The sequence below is a fragment of the Dendrobates tinctorius genome, unplaced genomic scaffold, assembly GCF_039654945.1.
Source record: "Dendrobates tinctorius isolate UK_male_01 unplaced genomic scaffold, ASM3965494v1 ptg000107l, whole genome shotgun sequence".
Classification (NCBI taxonomy): Eukaryota; Metazoa; Chordata; class Amphibia; order Anura; family Dendrobatidae; genus Dendrobates; species Dendrobates tinctorius.
The window spans coordinates 21,851,629-21,872,666 of NW_027361775.1; the positions used below are offsets into that span (position 1 = coordinate 21,851,629).

The window sequence follows — 21,038 nt, forward strand, 5'->3', positions numbered from 1 at the left end:
TCTGTTTACACAGGATGATGCACCACCAAGAACGATGCTCTTTTCACTCAATGAATGAGCGTTTTGCTTGTTCATTGATGATCGACAGCCTGTTTACATGGCAAGATAAATCTGAATTTTTAACAATGCTCATTCATGATTATTTTACAATGTAAGTGCCCCTAAAGGTACTGTCACACTTAGCGATGCACCAGCGATCCCGACCAGCGATATGACGTGGTCAGGATCGCTGGTGCATCGCTAAGTGGTCGCTAGTGAGCTGCCACACATGCAGATTTCACCAGCGACATCGCCGGGGTCGGGGGTCGCTACTTACCTGTCACACTAGGCGATCCTGACGTCCTCCTGCCCGCGTCCACGCGTCGCTCGTCGGCGCCACAGGAATCCCAGCAGGAAGCTGACGACAAGAAATGGAGCCGGTCATTCTCGCGTGATCAGCGATAATCAGCGGGGGAGCGGTCGGAGGTAAGTATCAGACATAGCGATGTCGCTAGCAATATCGCTATAACGTCACAAAACAAGTGACGTTATAGCGATATTGCTAGCGATATCGCTTAGTGTGACAGGCCCTTTAATCCTAGCAGTCACAGCAAGGTCTCCTTTCTTGCCTTTGGAATCACAGCAGTACTATTAATCTTGCAGTTGCTAAATAATAACTTTCTATTATAATTACGGTATGTGAAAATATAAAGTGGCTACCTTGAAACACTACTGTATGGTTTACATATGAAAATAATTTGCATGAAGAGTACGGTTGTACATATGTTACATTATTTGTTATCTACCGATGTGGCATTGCAACTTACATTGTCTTAAGGCCCCGTCACACACAGCAATCTCGCTAGCGAGATCGCTGATTTTGTGACGCCACAGCGACATCGCTGTGTGTGACGGGGATCAGCGACCGGCCCCCGCCGGGTATCGCTGATCGTGCACTATCGTGCATGGCCATTTTTTGATCGTTGCTCTCCCACTGGCCAGCGCACATCGCTGCATGTGGCAGCGGAAGCCAACGATCAGCGACGCTCCCAGCGCTCTAAGCAGGCGCTGGGAGCTGGTTTCTAAGGTAAATATCGGGTTACTAAGCGGCCTGCGTCACTTAGTTACCCGATGTGTACCTTAGAAACCTGCGTCCTCGCTGGTGCTGATCGCTGGTGAAGCTGCCTGTTTGGCAGCTCACCAGCGATCGTGTAACAATGCACCAGCGATCCTAACAAGGTCGTATCGTTGTCGGGATCGCTGGTGCATCGTTTAGTGTAACGGGGCCTTTCCAGTTGTGACCGTAAGGCCAGATGCTGTAATAAACTTGTCGTTGTATATGGGCCCCCCAATTATTATGGGATCAGTGTGCTGTCTACTGAGTTCACAGAAAATACCCTGTCCGAAAGTACAGACATCTGAACCCAGCTTAATTCTGTAATCTGCATTATTGAATCGATTGCTGTCAGTATTTCTTGCTGATTCAATGGGAGAATATTAGTGATAAGTATCTTAGAAATTGTAGTAGGACGCACTAACTGACTTAAAGGAGACAACCCCATCTGATTCTCTATATTTCCCCCTTGTAAAGGTTTAATACTTATACTCATCTCTCTGGTGCTAGGACCGTTCCAGCGGTCCGGCACTGTCTCTCCTGGGCGTCACATTGTTGTGTCATGCTATCCCTGTGGCCAATCAGCACCGGCTTCACTCTCCTCTCCTATGGACAAATCACATACATCTGGAGGAAGTGAGAGCCGCTGCTTCCTGCGGATGTGTGTGATACGTCTGAAGGCCTCCCTGTTAGAATCTATCTGGCAATTAGTATGCCCACTTTTTCATTCTATTTTATGAACCTGGGAGAGAGAAAGCACAAATAAAAATGTGTTTATAAAGTTTCTCAATCCCACAGTACTTTACATGTGTGTATAAACCATAATACGGAACTAAATGCAGATATATTCTTTCCACATAAAGTGGGCATTTTTTTAAAGGAACCTCAATAACAGATCAACAAGTGTCCAACTCCCAGCACCCCACAGATCATCTGACCGAAGCGGCCATGGCAGTCCACCAAGTGCCACCTACCCTTCATTGTTTACCAACTTCACCTCGGCACTTTTCATAGTGACTGTGCGCGATATCACAGCTCACCGCAACTCAGTCCCATATAAGACAGTGGGACTAAGCTGCAGTGCCAGGCTTATCGACTCTCATATTGCAGAGTTTTGCCTTGGGGACTATGTGCCACAGCTCCCTCGAGTTAGCTGATAAGATCCCCAATGATCTGATATCGATGACATCTACTAGGAATAAACTGCCAATATTTCAGTCTTGCAAAATGAATGAATCTGCCATAATTTACTGAAAAATTTTCTTTTGAAATAATGTTTTTTAATCAACTTATTGGTTTAACTTGCCATTAGGAAAATAAGTTGGGAAGTATTCATAAATGTCATGCATCTTGTTTCAGGTTGGTTTTCGAAAAGGAAGAGGGCACATCTTTAGTTTCCTTGGCGGTCGATCTCAGCTTGAAGTCTTTCTGGGAGCCCTAAGCGCAGTTCTAGGATTGTTACTCATTGGAAGTCTAATTGCTTTAGGAGTTCAGCAAGTCTCAGGTACCAATACAATACTAGTTCTTCCAACTTTCATCTAACCTCAGCAATAACTCCTTTAATTTTGTATATTCATACTGGATTCTGGGCAATATTACTAATACATGTCATACTACAATCTCAAGAGCTAAATACAGTCATATGTAAAAGTTTGGGCACCCCTATTAATGTTAACCTTTTTTCTTTATAACAATTTTGGTTTTTGCAACAGGTATTTCAGTTTCATATATCTAATAACTGATGGACTCAGTTATATTTCTGGATTCAAATGAGGTTTATTGTACTAACAGAAAATGTGCAATCTGCATTTAAACAAAATTTGACCGGTGCAAAAGTATGGGCACCCTTATCATTTTCTTGATTTGAACACTCCTAACTACTTTTTACTGACTTCCTGAAGCACTAAATTGGTTTTGTAACCTCATTGAGCTTTGAACTTCATAGCCAGGTGTATCAAATCATGAGAAAAGGTATTTAAAGTGGCCACTTGCAAGTAGTTCTCCTATTTGATTCTCCTATGAAGAGTGGCATCATGGGCTCCTCAAAACAACTCTCAAATGATCTGAAAACAAAGATTATTCAACATAGCTTTTCAGGGGAAGGATACAAAAAGTTGTCTCAGAGATTTAACCAGTCAGTTTCCACTGTGAGGAACATAGAAAGGAAATGGAAGAACACAGGTACAGTTCTTGTTAAGCCCAGAAGTGGCAGGCCAAGAAAAATATCAGAAAGGCAGAGAAGAAGAATGGTGAGAACAGTCAAGGACAATCCACAGACCACCTCCAAAGACCTGCAGCATCATCTTGCTGCAGATGGTGTCACTGTGCATCGGTCAACAATACAGCGCACTTTGCACAAGGAGAAGCTGTATGGGAGAGTGATGCGAAAGAAGCCGTTTCTGCAAGCACGCTACAAACAGAGTCGCCTGAGGTATGCAAAAGCACATTTGGACAAGCCAGTTACATTTTGGAAGAAGGTCCTGTGAACTGATGAAACAAAGATTGAGTTGTTTGGTCATACAAAAAGGCGTTATGCATGCGCTGTATTGTTGACCGATGCGCAGTGACACCATCTGCAGCAAGATGATGCTGCAGGTCTTTGGAGGTGGTCTGTGGATTGTCCTTGACTGTTCTCACCATTCTTCTTCTCTGCCTTTCTGATATTTTTCTTGGCCTGCCACTTCTGGGCTTTTCAAGAACTGTACCTGTGTTCTTCCATTTCCTTACTATGTTCCTCACAGTGGAAACTGACAGGTTAAATCTCTGAGACAACTTTTTGTATCCTTCCCCTGAAAAGCTATGTTGAATAATCTTTGTTTTCAGATCATTTGAGAGTTGTTTTGAGGAGCCCATGATGCCACTCTTCATAGGAGAATCAAATAGGAGAACTACTTGCAAGTGGCCACTTTAAATACCTTTTCTCATGATTTGATACACCTGGCTATGAAGTTCAAAGCTCAATGAGGTAACAAAACCAATTTAGTGCTTCAGGAAGTCAGTAAAAAGTAGTTAGGAGTGTTCAAATCAAGAAAATGATAAGGGTGCCCATACTTTTGCACCGGTCAAATTTTGTTTAAATGCAGATTGCACATTTTCTGTTAGTACAATAAACCTCATTTGAATCCAGAAATATAACTGAGTCCATCAGTTATTAGATATATGAAACTGAAATAGCTGTTGCAAAAAACAAAATTGTTATAAAGAAAAAAGGTTAACATTAATAGGGGTGCCCAAACTTTTACATATGACTGTACAGAGCAAGCAATTAGTAACATAAATAGTCGTACAATCATAGGTTAGCATATTCTCTGTACAGACTGCTTGCAATTCACACTTTGTGTAAGATATTTAAGGTATTTTAGCTAAACTACCTGATTGAAATAGGGTCCTCTATCCCTAATCTAGCGGTTCCATCTTGTAAGTGATGAGGACAAACATTTTCCACCACACCAGGTATATAGTAACCAACTGCGGTTAGTTATAACAAATTATACTGATTATAGTGCACATAAAAACATTTCACATCATATATTCAACACTACAGATTTGCAACGCAAATTAACTAAACGATTACCCAAGTATTGATAGTATTTTATTTTCAACTCATTCAAGAGCCTTTTGATAAACAACTTGTGTATCTGTGTATATAACCCTATCCTGTGTGATAATATCTGCTGAGCTGTGTACCTAATCCTCTCCTGTGTGATACTTTCTGCTGAGCTGTGTATCTAATCCTATCGTGTGTTACTGACTGCTCAGCCGCGTATCTAATCCTATTCTGTGTGATACTGACTGCTGAGCAGTGTATCTAATCCTATCCTGTGTGATACCGTCTGCTGAGTCGTGTATCCATCCCTATCCTGTGTGATACTGACTGCTGAGCCGTGTACCTAATCCTATCATGTGTGTTACTGACTGCTAAGCCGTGTATCTAATCCTATCCTGTGTGATACTGCCTGCTGAACCGTGTATCTAATCCTATCCTGTGTGATACTGACTGCAAAGCCGTGTATCTAATCCTATTCTGTGTGATACTGTCTGCTGAGCCGTGTATCTAATACTATTCTGTGTGATACTGTCTGCTGAGCTGTGTATCTAATCCTATCCTGTGTGATACTGACTGCTGAGCTGTGTATCTAATCCTATCCTGTGTGATACTGACTGCTGAGCCATGTGTCTAATTCTCTCCTATGTGATACTGACTGCTGAGTTGTGTATCTAATCCTATGCTGTGTGATGCTGACTGCTGAGCCGTGTATCTAATCCTATCCTGTGTGATGTTGACTGCTGAGCAGTGTATCAAATCCTATCCTGTGTGATACCGTCTGCTGAGCCGTGTATCTAACCCTATCCTGTGTGATACTGATTGCTAAGCCGTGTATCTAATCCTATTCTGTGTAATACTGTCTACTGAGCCGTGTATCTAATACTATTCTGTGTGATACTGTGTGCTGAGCTGTGTATCTAATCCTATCCTGTGTGATACTGACTGCTGAGCTGTGTATCTAATCCTATCCTGTGTGATACTGACTGCTGAGCCATGTGTCTAATCTTCTCCTGTGTGATACTGACTGCTGAGCTGTGTATCTAATCCTATCCTGTGTGATACTGACTGCTGAGCCGTGTATCTAATCCTATCCTGTGTGATACTGGGCTCCCTCTACAGTCTGTGTCAGAGGGTGGTCTGTGTTGGCACGGTAATAAATTGTGTTTTTTCCAGCTTTACAGAAGGATGATAACACCATAGAAATGCTAAGAATAGGCAAAATTGTTTGGTGAATTGGAACGCACGGGGTTAAATTTTTACCTCACATCATATCCTATGACGCTCTCGGGGTTCAGACGTGTGACTGTGCAAAATTTTGTGGCTGTAGCTGCAACGGTGCAGATGCAATCCTGGACATACACACATACAGGGGTTGGACAAAATAATGGAAACACCTAACGTTTTGGCATCATAATCTTCGAACATGTTATAAACATGCAAACCGTGACATATGGTAATGTTTTGTAGCTGATTATTTGTGTTATGTGATATGTGAATGTAAATTAACTGTTTGTATTGCAGAATTGTAAGAACATTGATGAAAACCTGATACCAATGGCAGACCTCTCGGGTTTTCAAAGAGGTCAAATTGTTGGTGCTCGTATGGCAGGCGCTAGTGTAACTGAAAGTGCCCGAATGCTTGGCGTGTCAAGAGGTACTGTCTCCAAAGTAATGACTGCGTTTGAAAGAGAGGGAAAATCGTCCACAGCAAAGCACAGGTCCGGCCGAAAGTCGAAGTTAACTGAGAGAGACCGTCGGACTCTAAAGCGAATTGTGAGAGAGGATCACAAGACCACGGCTCCGAAAATCACTGCTGAGCTCAATGAACACCTACAGAACCCAGTTTCCACGAAAACTGTTCGTCGAGAGCTGCACAAATCTGGATTCCACGGAAGAGCTGCAATTAGAAAACCGCTGCTATCAATGACAAATGTTTCCAACCGTTTAGAGTGGTGTAGAAACCTCCAGAATAGGTCCCTCGAGGAGTGGAAACATGTGATATTCTCAGACGAATCATCGTTTACCCTATTTCCGACCTCCGGCCGAGTGTACGTTTGGAGACAGCCGAAAGAAGCATTCTATCCAGACTGCCTTCTCCCAACCGTAAAACATGGCGGAGGTTCTGTGATGATCTGGGGTGCTATTTCGTGGAGATCCGCAGGGCCAATGATATCCCCTCATGGAAGAATTAACAGCCGCGATTATTTAGGCATTTTGGGCGACCAAGTGCATTCTATGGTTCAAGCACTGTTCCCGGAGGGGAACGCCATCTTTCAGGATGATAATGCACCAATTCATACAGCTAGAATCGTTAAAGCACGGCACGAGGAACATTGCAATGAAGTTGAGCATCTCATCTTGCTATGTCCCATGAATGAGACATTTTACAGACTGTATTGCAGTCTCTCATATTGTTTACTGTTGCTATGTGTTCCTGTGTTTTGCATAGCTGAAATCCTCCCTCTCCATTAAGTTTGTCCCTCCTGTCTCCCTCTTCTGGGTGTGATGTCACTTCCTTCTTCTTCCCCCTGGGTCTCATTCTCCATCTTGGCCCCCACAATCCCCAGACCTTAGAGATTCAAGTTAGACGTCGATTTCTGCCGCCATCGTCGCTCAAAGAACTGGAGGGTGTTTTAACTGAAGAATGGGCTACAATTCCTTTGGGAACAATTCACACCATGTATGAATCCATACCTCGGAGGATTGAGGCTGTAATCCCCGGAAAAGTTGGACCTACACCATATTAAACTAACTTTTGTTGATGTTTCCAGGTGTTTCCATTATTTTGTCCAACCCCTGTACATACATACATACACGCTTTCCCCATTATGTACATAGGGGCAAAATTGTTTGGTGAATCTATAGATTTCAGACGGGGAGTGTTATGTCCCATGAATGAGACATTTTACAAACTGGCCTGTGCATTTTACATGCTGTATTGCAGTCTCTCATATTGTTTACTGTTGCTATGTGTTCCTGTGTTTTGCATAGCTGAAATCCTCCCTCTCCATCAAGTTTGTCCCTCCTGTCTCCCTCTTCTGGGTGTGATGTCACTTGCTTCTTCTTCCCCCTGGGTCTCATTCTCCATCTTGGCTTCATTAGAAGCACATGTGTTTTCAGCCTGTCTGAAGAAAGTCTTTTTTACCTGCTGCTGTTTGTATGCATTCAACAAGAATTCTTAAAGAAATCAGAGTCTCTTCTGGATTCTTCAAAACATGTGTGCCGACAGCTGAGTTGAGCTATCTGTGACCGTCGCCAATTGTAAGTAAGGTGAAGAGATTCAGCATCTCACAGAGCCATATTTGCAGCCACAGGCCCCGGGGACAGAATAGTAAAAAAGGCCAGATTCATCTGTAAAGCCCACAGAGTCTATAAAGGTACAGAACTTCCTGCAGAGCACCCGCTCTCAGCATATAAGAGACTATACAGCTCCCTTTCTCCCTGTGAATCAGGATGGCTGAAGGAATGACTACATGGTCTCTGCCAGACCCATTGTTAGAGGAAGAGTGCATAGAACTTGATCCTCCATTTAGTGAGAAGGCTAGACGTCCCACAAAGCCAACATGGAAAATAAGTGAGAATCTAGAATCCAGTAAACATGATCTTCTCCGTGCTACAGCAGAGCTATGGCAAAAACTGCTGATTCACATAGCCTGTGTCAGCCTGCTTCTCTCCAATGATCACCAGAGGGAACCCTTGCACAACTGTGTTCAGACTATCAACGTTATGCAAAAATAGCAGATCAGTATATATCAGTGTTAAAGAGACTTAATCTGTCAGTTCCTTGCAAAGAGCTACAAGCTTTCCAACAACTTAACTCTGAGAGAGAAAGCATGGTGCGCGACATAAAAGCCAAGACAGAGGCAAGAATCGCGCTAATAGCCGAGATGTCATCTTGTATTTCTGGCTCAGCCAGACAGTCAAAGCGATCATCTAAGTCACGCTCCTCAAAATCTTCAACCCTCAGCGAACAGCTCGTAAAAGCACGTGCAGAAGCCGAGGCCACTAAAATGCAAGCTGCCTTTGCTCAAAGGGAAACTGAGATGAAAATAGAGGCAGCAAAAGCAGTGCACAGAATAGAGGCCGTAGAGAAGGAACGCGAACACGCCATAGCCATGGCAAGGTTAAAGGTCCTGGAACAAACCATCAGTGGGAGCCAAAGAGACAGCATCAGTTTAAGTGATCTTGATACTGAAGACCCTCTTAAGCCTACTAGAGACTATGTATGAAGCCATTACAGTACTATCCCTGCTCCTGCAGTCCTTCCTGACTGCATAGATGCTCCCCTGAGACAACAGGACACAGAGTGTTTACCCGCATCCTGCACCCGAGGTCAGTACAATACGCTGCCAACCTTGCATCCTGATCCTCCTATGTGCACCGAAATGTACCGAAAACATGCACCTCACCAAATCTTATACACAGAAACATACGTGCAGGCCAATATGCAGGCAAGTCACCACACTCCAGTCAGTCACACAATTCCAGTTCCATGTGTGGCAGAAACTAAGCTCATTAAGCCAGTTAATGGACTGAACACGTATGCTGCCCCATATGTACCTGCATTCCCAGGTCAAAGCACAGACTGTAGGAACAATGCTATCCTGCCAGAAACGGTCCTTCCAAAATCAAAGAATGCTGATAGGACCGGCCTTGCAAGGTACATGATTCGGCGTGATCTAACTAAGACCGGTCTTACAAGGTTTGACGATAAACCTGAGAACTACAGGGGTTGGAAATGCACCTTTAAAATCACAATCAGTGACCTTGGCATCACCGCCGCTGAAGAGCTAGACCTGCAAATCAGGTGGCTTGGGCCACAATCCACGGATCGGGTCAAGAGACTTAAATCCGCCTACACCAGTAATCCCATTGTGGGTCTCACCGCTGCATGGAAGAGGCTAGAAAGAAGCTATGGCAGTCCTGAGGCCATAGAAAAGGCCCTGTTCAAGCGACTAGAGGATTTTCCAAAGGTATCTAATAAGGACAGTACAAGGTTCCAAAAGCTCAGCGACCTCCTGTTAGAGCTTCAGCTGGCCAAAGCAGACCCGTACCTGTCTGGCCTCAGCTACCTGGACACTGCTCACGGGGTAAATCCAATAGTTTCCAAGCTGCCGTCCAATATCCAAAATAAGTGGGCCATGCTTGGATCAAAATACAAAAGGGAAAATCAAGTCTCCTTCCCTCCATTTTCCTACTTCTGCGAGTTCATCGAAAATATTGCAGAGTGTAAGACCGATCCAAGTTTTTCCTATGGATAACACAGCGACCCTGATTCATCTCCTAGTCACGACAGTCCACGTCTTAACTACAGGAACCGCCGAGCTCCAATGTCCGTTAAGAAGACTGATGTTCTTCCCACACCTTCAGTATCACAAGATAAGAGCGACAAAGGTGAGAAGGTTGAGAATCCTAATCGTATGTGTCCCATTCACAAGTAACCTCACCCCTTAAAGAAGTGCATCGGCTTCAGAAAGAAACCACTCCAGGAACGCAAGGAGCTTTTGAAGAACTTTGGGATATGTTGCAGGTGCTGCGCTTCTACTGAACACTTTGCTAAGGACTGCAAAACATCTATTAAGTGTTTGGAGTGTGACAGCGAGGAGCATGTGCAAGCGCTCCATCTATCCCAATCTAACATTGCACAGCTTACTCCTTCCCCCACTACAAGGCAAGGCAGGGAGGATGATGTTCAAACAGTGAGTTCTATCAATATCTTCTTCATGCACAGAAGTCTGTGGAGAAGGCCTCTGGGACAAGTCGTGTGCGAAGATATGCCTGGTGAATGTGTATCCCAAGGGTCGACCAGAGAAAACCGCAAGGGTGTATGTTATCCTGGACGATCAGAGCAACCGATCACTTGCAAGGTCAGAACTCTTTGACATGTTTGACTTAAAGGGAAACTCTCACCCCTACACCCTAGGTACCTGCAGCGGTGTTACGGAGGTCTCTGGGAGAAGAGCCAATGGACTCATGGTGTCTTCTCTTGAGAACATGTGGAGATACCCTTTCCCACTCTGGTCGAATGCAACCAGATACCGTCCAACAGAGAGGAAATTCCAACTCCAGAGGCTGCACTCCATCACCCTCATCTAAAGACTTTGGCATGCAAGATACCAGCTCTCGACAACAGCGCAAACATCCTGATCCTGCTTGGCAGAGACATTCTGCGACTTCACAAGGTACGTCAGCAAATCAACGGGCCACACGGCGCTCCATTTGCTCAATGCCTTGACCTAGGCTGGGTTATCATAGGCAATGTCTGTATAGAAAAGATGAAGAGACCCATGAGGATTTCCTCATTTAAGACTCACGTCCTACCGAATGGTCGCAGCACTTACTTTCAACCATGCCCACATCATTACTGGGTGAAAGAGATGATAAGCGACAACAAGTGGAAGAAAGAAACCTCTGACGACATGAACATATTCCTGTCCCGTAATGATGACCTCGGGTCAACAGTGTTCATCTCTACAAGAGAAGACAACCAGCTAGCACCTGTAAGGGAGGACAAAGAATTTATAAAGATTATGGAAAAAGAATTCACCCAAGACGATTCAAATAGTTGGGTAGCACCTTTACCTTTTTGTTCTCCAAGAACAAGACTACCTGATAATCTGCAACAAGCAAGGTTTTCATCCCTAAAACGCACCTTAAAGAGATGGCCGGAGATGGAGAAACATTTTGTCGACTTCATGCAGAATATCTTCGATAGAGGTCACGCGGAACCTGCACCCCCGCTAAAATAAGGTGAAGAATGCTGGTATCTTCCATCCTTTGGTGTCTACCATCCTCGCAAACCCGACCAAATTAGAGTGGTGTTTGACTCCAGTGCTCAGTATGAAGGCATCTCCCTAAATAGCCTGCTCCTCACTGGGCCTAATCTAACAACAGCCTTATAGGAGTACTGACTCGCTTCAGACAAGAATCTGTTGCAGTAATGGCTGACATTCAACAAATGTTTCATTGCTTTACCGTGGGAGCAGATAGCAGAAGCAACAACAAGGTCATAGACTACAGGATGAAGGTGCACGTCTTCGGGAACAGCCCCTCGCCTGCAGTGGCCATCTATGGACTAAGACGAACAGCACGGGAAGGTGAGAGAGAGTATGGGTCTGATGCTCGTCTATTTGTGGAAAGAAACTTCTACGTAGATGATGGACTTAACTCTCTTCCCACAAGTGAAGAGACTATCGATCTGCTCTCTAGGACTCAGGAAATGCTGTCAACAGCGAACCTTAGACGCCACAAAATCATCTCCAACAGTGAAAGGGTAATGAAAGCATTCCCATCTGAGGATCACGCTGCTGGTGTAAGGGATCTTGTTCTGGGTTCTGACGTTCCTCCCACGCAACGCAGCCTCGGTCTGCTTTGGGATATTAAGCAGGACACGTTCACTTTCCAGGTGTCAGCTTGCGATAAACCTTTCACTAAACGAGGAATCCTATCTGTTGTGAACAGCATCTATGATCCTCTCGGGTTTGTCACACCCATCACCATTCAAGGCAAGATACTGTTGAGACAGTTGACCGCCGAGAGTACGGATTGGGACACTCCGCTACCGTCCCAGAAACAACAAAGGTGGGAGGTGTGGAAGAAGTCTCTGAAGGTCTTAGAGCATTTCCAAGTCCCACGTTGTTATTCCCCAGGCACACTTTCAGCCACCATCAGAAGAGAAGTCCACATTTTCTCCGATGCTTCTACAGAGGCTATAGCTGCCGTAGCCTACCTGAAGACTTTGGAAGAAGGTATCAAGGTGCATTGTGGATTCATCCTCTGTAAGGCAAAACTAACCCCGAAACCTGCTCACTCTGTTCCAAGACTCAAACTTTGTGCCGCCGTTCTGGCAGTGGAGTTAGCTGAAGCTATAAAGGATGAAATGGACATTGCTGTTGATTCATTCTACAGTGACATCTGAAGGGAACATCATGAAAATTATGAAATCTATAGATTTCACACTGGGAGTGTTATGTCCCATGAATGAGACATTTTACAAACTGGCCTGTGCATTTTACATGCTGTATTGCAGTCTCTCATATTGTTTACTGTTGCTATGTGTTCCTGTGTTTTGCATAGCTGAAATCCTCCCTCTCCATCAAATTTGTCCCTCCTGTCTCCCTCTTCTGGGTGTGATGTCACTTCCTTCTTCTTCCCCCTGGGTCTCATTCTCCATCTTGGCTTCATTAGAAGCACATGTGTTTTCAGCCTGTCTGAAGAAAGTCTTTTTTACCTGCTGCTGTTTGTATGCACTCAACAAGAATTCTTAAAGAAATCAGAGTCTCTTCTGGATTCTTCAAAACATGTGTGCCGGCAGCTGAGTTGAGCTATCTGTGACCGTCGCCAATTGTAAGTAAGGTGAAGAGATTCAGCATCTCACAGAGCCATATTTGCAGCCACAGGCCCCGGGGATAGAATTGGCCCCCACAATCCCCAGACCTTAGAGATTCAAGTTAGAAGTCGATTTCTGCCGCCATCGTCGCTCAAAGAACTGGAGGGTGTTTTAACTGAAGAATGGGCTACAATTCCTTTGGAAACAATTCACACCTTGTATGAATCCATACCTCGGAGGATTGAGGCTGTAATCCCCGGAAAAGTTGGACCTACACCATATTAAACTAACTTTTGTTGATGTTTCCAGGTGTTTCCATTATTTTGTCCAACCCCTGTACATACAGTACATACATACACGCTTTCCCCATTATGTACATAGGGGCAAAATTGTTTGGTGAATTGGAACGCGCGGGGTTAAAATTTCACCTCACAACATAGCCTATGACGCTCTCGGGGTCCAGACGTGTGACTGTGCAAAATTTTGTGGCTCTAGCTGCGACGGTGCAGATTCCAATCCTGGACATACACACATAGATACACACCCACATTGAGCTTTATATATTAGACTAGATTCCACTTTTATTTTTCTACTTTAGTAGTGCAGTCTGCAAGACACTCCATTGTTACCTAATTCTGTGGAAACTATTCTGTTCCCAGAACCAAGTTTTGTGTCTAATGAGGCCTCAGCAGGGTGGTAATTGGAACAGGAATGTTCATGCTAAAATTCAAATAAATCACTTGTCTTTTGTCTTATTGAAAGTAGGGATAGATGGAAAGAAGGAGAGAAAGAGAAATTTAGATAGACAGAGAGATAGATAGATAGGTAGGTAGATAGATAGACAGGCGTCCTATGCTCATTACTGCTCATGTCAGGAAGTAAAGAAGTCCTCAGAGACGAAAAAAGAAGAATACCGTCATGCTTCCACCTTTTTTTATATATTACAGACTGGTATGTGCCTGGGAGGCTTTGCACCCACATTATTGCTGGTGCTGTTCTTTTTTTTTAGATAGATATTTAGATAGAACAGCGTTATATAGATAGATGTGAGAGATAGACAGAATAGAAACTTGGGTGAAGTAAATAAATCTTCTTTTATTCTGCCAAATACAGTGCAATGCTTCGAATAGATACAAGTCTTTGTCAATCATGCCAACATAGTGCAAACAGCAGGTTTAAATAATTATGCTAAATTAAGACACACAAATGAGAACACATATAACCTACCCCTCCTGACAAAACCTCCCATCAACAAACACATTATATATAAAACGATCTACATATAATATGCATTGTGTAACACCACTGCCTGCGTCCCTTCATGGCTTCCCATGCCCCACCATTCAGGGACACTCACGTACTCACTACCCCACGCCGCGTAGTGAGCTCTTTGTCCTGTTGTTAGGAGTCGGATTTCTGCGTTTACTCCGCAGGGATCCAGATCCTCACATTCTGCAGTCTCCTGCTCTTTATCTACTGCAGAAGAGATTGCAGAGGAGATTGCCTTGCAGCAAATCTCTCCTGAGGCTAAGTCCTTCTGTCCTCCTACTGAGCATGCTCATGGGGCGATCTCCCATTGGAGATCGGGAGTCATGTGCTCAGGTCCCGCTCCAGATCTCATTGGTCCATCTCAGAGATCTGGAGGCTTGCAGAAGGTCCCGGCTGCTATAAAAGGCGCGCATAGCTGTTCTGCCAAGCGCTAGTATAGACTTACTTGCTGCTGTGTGTATGAGGACGGATGCATGATTCTGGTGAATGACTCATTATGAAACCCCTTCCCTATGATATTACGTATGTGGTCAGGGACTGAGTTAGAATCAGCGCCAGCGCTCCTCTGCTGCAACATCCACAGCTGCTAGCGTCCGACATTGCGCTTGCGTCATAGCATTGTCGTTTAGCGGCAGTGTCCACGCCGCGCTGCAGTAGCAGCACTCCTTAGCGTCCGCAGCTGCGACGCCGCACACACGGTAGGTCTAGACGGACGTAGTGCCGCCGTCTTGGGCTACTCCTGTGACCGGATACCGTGTGTGTAATTTTACTGAGTACTGTGACCTCAACAGGCTCAGTCTGTGTATTTATGTTTATTTTTGCATCTCTGTGACTTAACTGAAATTGCTCTGCACACCTGGGTGATGCTTAACCCTGTGCGCATTACCGCCATATTGCTTCTGCCACCACTTAGCAGCGGTTATATCACCTACTGCACGGTGGACCCCGAGCGGCGAGCGCACTTTATTATTATTTTTATTTAGTGCGTTCCGCCGTTCCTAACACCTGTGCTTGCTGTATGTAGTGAGAGCCTGCTCCTCTGCTTGCTGTTCATGCTTAAAGTGCCTGTGTGTGCACTTCCTGATTTTTAAAGAGACAGTGAGCACAATCCTAATGTGTCCCCAACCTATGCTGAGATGCACGTGATACTAAAGGCACCTCCACCAGTTGGTAGGTGCCTGAGCAACATTCTTTTTTAGTGTGTTTGTGCAACTGCTGAGTTTCCAGGTCCTTTCTTGTTCCTGCCACCCTGGGGGCTGAATACCCAGGCTTGAACCCTGAATCTCTACCAGTACCTTATTTTTACTGTTTCTGCCACCTTGGGGCTGAATACCCAGGTCTGAACCCTGAACCTGTACCTGTCCTTGTGTGAATTAGGACCAATCCCTGAACTTGTTATTAGTGTAAGTCTGGATCTTTTCCTAATTTCCCTGTGTCTGAATCTGTACCTAGCTAAAACCTGCAGTGTCTGAATCTCTACATATCTCTTATCTGTTGCCTCTGTGCAACATTAGTGGTTTGCATGTACTCTTGCTATTTCATTGTATGTACCCTGTGTGAGTCTGGTTTTTGTTGTTCTGTGTGTACCTGTCTTTGTATTGGCCTTGTGTGAATTTGGTCCTGTATGTACTTATCCTTACCTGACCTAGTCTGTTCTATGTGAACCTATTCCTGTCTGTCCTGTGGGAGTCTGTGCATCCCTGTCTGTCCGCATCTGCGGTTCTCTGTCTGTCTGCACTTGCGGTCCAGTACCCCCTTGCCCGAGACCAAAACCTGCTGTTTGCACTATGTTGGTATGCTTGACAAAGACTTGTATCTAGTCAAAACATTTTTATTTTGGCATAATAAAAGAAGATTTATTTACTTTACCCATGTTTGGATGCTGCCCTTCCATTCTATTCATTGCCGTTTTGTACAAGGGAGCTCCTTGGAGTTTTGGATGCTGCATCTGTTTGTGGGTACAATGACCTGGTCTCCTAGACGTCCTTGATGAGTGCTGCAGGTAAATTTCTACATAGACATTAAGCAACTGACACATCAATGGCAGTAAATCTTTACAAGTTTCCACCATTTCCTGCCAGTAAAAAGTGAGAGAGGCCTGTAATCGATATAATAGGTAAACCAAAACTATGAGAGTCAAAATGAGAAAACAAATCCAGAAAATCGCCTTGTCTGATTTGGCAAGATTTATTTTTCAAATTATGATGGAAAATAAGACAGCCGGTTACTAAGGAGCTCCACTGGAACAGAGGAACAGTAATGCTAAATCATAATAGACCTACTGGGGCTCACCAGTAAAATAGGGAGCCAGCACCTCTGACCATAGCTCTGGTAACAGCTTCACACGCTCCGTTACCTGCTCGAACACATTAAAAAATGCCTCCACATCATCACCCAGGGTCATTTTTTGCATGGCTCATCTTACCGTCTTCCAGGCATACGTGTTGTCACCTGGACTTGGGGGAAGGGCTGCAGGCCTTCCACAAACCGCCTCTGTAAGCAAGTCAATCTGCTGCTGGTGTTGCTGGTAGTGTTGAGCGATACCGTCCGATACTTAAAAGTATCATATCGGATGGTATCGGCCGATCTAAAAAAAATATCGGGTATCGCCGATTCCGATACCGGAAGTCCCATTCAAGTCTATGGGACTTCCGGTATCGGAATAAGAAAAACCCTATTTTTGCCTTGTACAGCCTCTCTGGGGTCTGTACGGGCCTTTCGGGGGGCTGTGCCGGCCTGCCGGGGGGTCTGTGCAGGCTCCGGTGGTCTGTGCAGGCCTGCCGGTGGTCTGTGCAGGCTCCGGTGGTCTGTTCCGGCCTGCCGGGGGGCTGTGCCGGCCTGCTGGTGGTCTGTGCAGGCTCCGGGGGTCTGTGCCGGCCTGCCGGGGGGGCTGTGCCGGCCTGCCGGTGGTCTGTGCAGGCTCCGGGGGTCTGTGCCGGCCTGCCGGGGAGCTGTGCCGGCCTGCCGGGGGGGCTGTGCCGGCCTGCCGGTGGTCTGTGCAGGCTCCGGTGGTCTGTGCCAGCCTGCCGGGGAGCTGTGCAGGCTCCGGTGGTCTGTGCCGGCCTGCCGGGGGGCTGTGCCGGCCTGCCGGTGGTCTGTGCAGGCTCCGGGGGTCTGTGCCGGCCTGCCGGTGGTCTGTGCAGGCTCCGGGGGTCTGTGCCGGCCTGCCGGGGAGCTGTGCCGGCCTGCCGGGGGGGCTGTGCCGGCCTGCCGGTGGTCTGTGCAGGCTCCAGTGGTCTGTGCCAGCCTGCCGGGGAGCTGTGCAGGCTCCGGTGGTCTGTGCCGGCCTGCCGGGGGGCTGTGCCGGCCTGCCGGTGGGCTGTGCAGGCTCCGGGGGTCTGTGCAGGCATCGTCCGATGGGACTACAAGTCCCATCGGGCGATGCCTGCTACCATGACAGTGATTGACACATTAGCCAATGATGGGACAGTAGTAGTCCCATCATCCGGCTAATGTGTTGAATGTAAAAAAAAAAAAAATGTACATGCTACATACATACAACATGCATACTACATATATACTACATATAACATACATACTACATATATAATACATGCAACATGCATACTACATACATGCTACATACTACATGCATGCTACATACATGCTACATACTACATACATAATACATATATACTACATGCATGCAACATACATACAACATATATACTACATGCATGCAACATGCATACTACATATATACTATATATACTACATGTAACATACATACTACATATATACTACATGCTACATACATGCTACATACTACATACATGCTACATACTACATACATAATACATATATACTATATGCATGCAACATACATACAACATATATACTACATGCATGCAACATGCATACTACATATATACTACATGTAACATACTTACTACATATATACTACATGCTACATACATGCAACATACATGCTACATACATGCTACATACATAATACATATATACTACATGCATGCAACATACATACAACATATATACTACATGCATGCAACATGCATACTACATATATACTATATATACTACATGTAACATACATACTACATATATACTACATGCTACATACATGCAACATACATACTACATACTTGCTACATACATACTACATACATAATACATATATACTACATGCATGCAACATACATACAACATATATACTACATGCATGCAACATGCATACTACATATATACTATATATACTACATGTAACATACATACTACATATATACTACATGCTACATACATGCAACATACACACTACATGCTACATACATGCAACATACATACTACATACATGCTACATACATACACACTACATGCTACATACATGCAACATACATACTACATACATGCTACATACTACATACATGCTACATACTACATACATGCTACATACTACATACATGCTACATACTACATACATGCTACATACATACTACATATATACCACATGCATGCAACATGCATACTACATATATACTGCATATATACTACATGCATGCAACATACATATATACTACATACAATACATACATATAGACATACAGTACATATAACATAGAGTACATACTCACCGTCACTTGTCACTTTGATCCCCGAAGCCATTGTCGCCTGAGGAATAAATATCAAAATAAAAAAACACCAATATACTTACCCCGATCCGCAGAAGTCCACGAGGGTCCCACGTCCATCTTGCGTGGAGAACAGCAGCATCAGCTGATGCTACCGTTCTCTACCAGCTCCAGGAATACAATGACGGAAGGTAGGTATCCTTCCGCACTGTATTCCTCCACCACTTTAAAAAAAAAAAAGTCCCTGGAATTTCCCACGCAGCAATGGCATAAAGTGAGACTAGGGACTTTTTTTTTCTTTTTAAAGTGGTGGAGGAATACAGTGCGGAAGGATACCTACCTTCCGTCATTGTATTCCTGGAGCTGGTAGAGAACGGTAGCATCAGCTGATGCTGCTGTTCTCCACGCAAGATGGACGTGGGACCCTCATGGACTTCTGCGGATCGGGGTAAGTATATTGGTGTTTTTTTATTTTGATATTTATTCCTCAAGGGAGCCCTCAACAGCCCAGACTAACCCTGGAGTTCAGCTATTTAAGGCCAGACCATGTGACTCTCCATCATGTGACTGATCACATGATCTTGACATCACACAGGTCCTTTCAGGACATATGGAGATACGAAGGACCCTCTCATACCTTCTCTATGGAGGTCCACTAAAACCAGCCTATAACATAGCTCTCACTTAATCCCCTCAACACGTAATGTGCTGGAGGAAACTACTCTGATTTTACATCACTAACGCCATCATGCGCAGTGACACGTATCTCCCCTCCATCACTACACCAGTGACTCTGTCACAGCACCCGTAATAATTATCATCGCACTTATAAGAATGATAAAAAATGTTATATGCAGCAATACTTATTGCCATAATTTCAATTTCTGTCTGGTTGTAAAACTTTAAAAGGGGTTTTCCACTACTATTTGACACTCTTATTTATGTCCTAACTCTTCATAATAACAGGTTTTTTTTATATACTTTAATTAACTGCCCTTCTTTTATGAGTGCATCTCCATGAAAGTCTCGTGTTTATTGATTGGCATGCCGGCAACATTTCCTCCTCCATTATGTTTAATCCACCAATTATCTATGCTCAAATTTGGACGGAATGAGAGGAGCACGTTGTTCTGCTCCTGATGTGAGTGTAGCTGCCTTGCAATGACTGACAGCGTGTCTGAGCACTCATGCTCAGATCGCAGTCTTCAATATTCTCCTCACTCATCCTGCCTATGATTTGAAGTGGCAGCCTCTTCAATTGACACTGGGTGTGATGGGGTCAGCACCTGCACTCCAAGGCATTGGCAGGTCATTGCAGAGAACTGTGAAGTCTGTCATCTGAGCTTGCCAATGTGTGCTCTGCCCCTGACATTGTTTTGGAGCACAGGCAATAGCTACTTCAAAGGACAAGCACTGCAATGTGCTTTCAACCAGTGCGTCACAACGGTTGTCAACTGAAGGGTCCAAACCTCCAAACAATTGGTAGGATCAGTGCAAATGACAGTGAAGACAGTGATCCGAGCTTGGGTGCTTAGACATCGTGTCAATCATTTCAAGGCAAACCAGCCCCCATCAGCAGCAAAGTGATGTTCTTTCATTCCATCCGAAATCTTTGCCAAAAAGAGAGTCAAATTATACGTAACAGAGCAGGAAGTAGTGTCCTCATGTTAACAAAGGATCATGTTACTCGCACCCAGATGTGCAGGTAATGAATGTATTTTAGAAAATCTATTGTTATGAGGAATTAGGATATATGAAAGGGGGTCAGATAATCGTAGAAAACCTCTTTAATGAAACATAAGGTACAACATGGGCTCCACAAACATAGTTTCAATGTAAATGTTTATGATTGCTAATACACCTTTTAATTCCATATCTCTTGGTGAAAAAAAACCTTCAAGCTGTTGGCCGAGCTTGTGGCTCACTGCCCAGAGTTTGGTCTGCAGCGTTGCAGAGACTAGGATGCAAACTCTGCCAGATCCGCAGTAACATGTAAAATATGTGTTTTTGGCTTGCATGAAACTAAAAATGCTAATACTAAAAATGTAAACACGCCCTATTTTACCAGGTTATTCCCCAAATCATAACAGGGTCTTACTTTTTCTGTACATACTGACTTACTCAGGTGTGCCTATACAACCTACATTTAAATCTGCACTGATTTGTAACTATCATCCCCCTAATGATGATCCAACACCCCACCTCAATCCCCTG

General features: G+C 44.5%; 1 protein-coding gene across 2 annotated transcripts in view; it reads left to right on the plus strand.

Moving 5' to 3' along the window:
* Positions 1-21,038, plus strand: part of ECE2 (endothelin converting enzyme 2) — a 141,258-nt gene that overhangs the window by 15,643 nt on the left and 104,577 nt on the right. For both annotated transcript variants that reach the window (XM_073589236.1, XM_073589233.1), the window contains exon 3: positions 2,453-2,597. In XM_073589236.1, the coding sequence (XP_073445337.1) occupies positions 2,453-2,597 (145 nt within the window). The remainder of the gene's footprint in view (positions 1-2,452; positions 2,598-21,038) is intronic.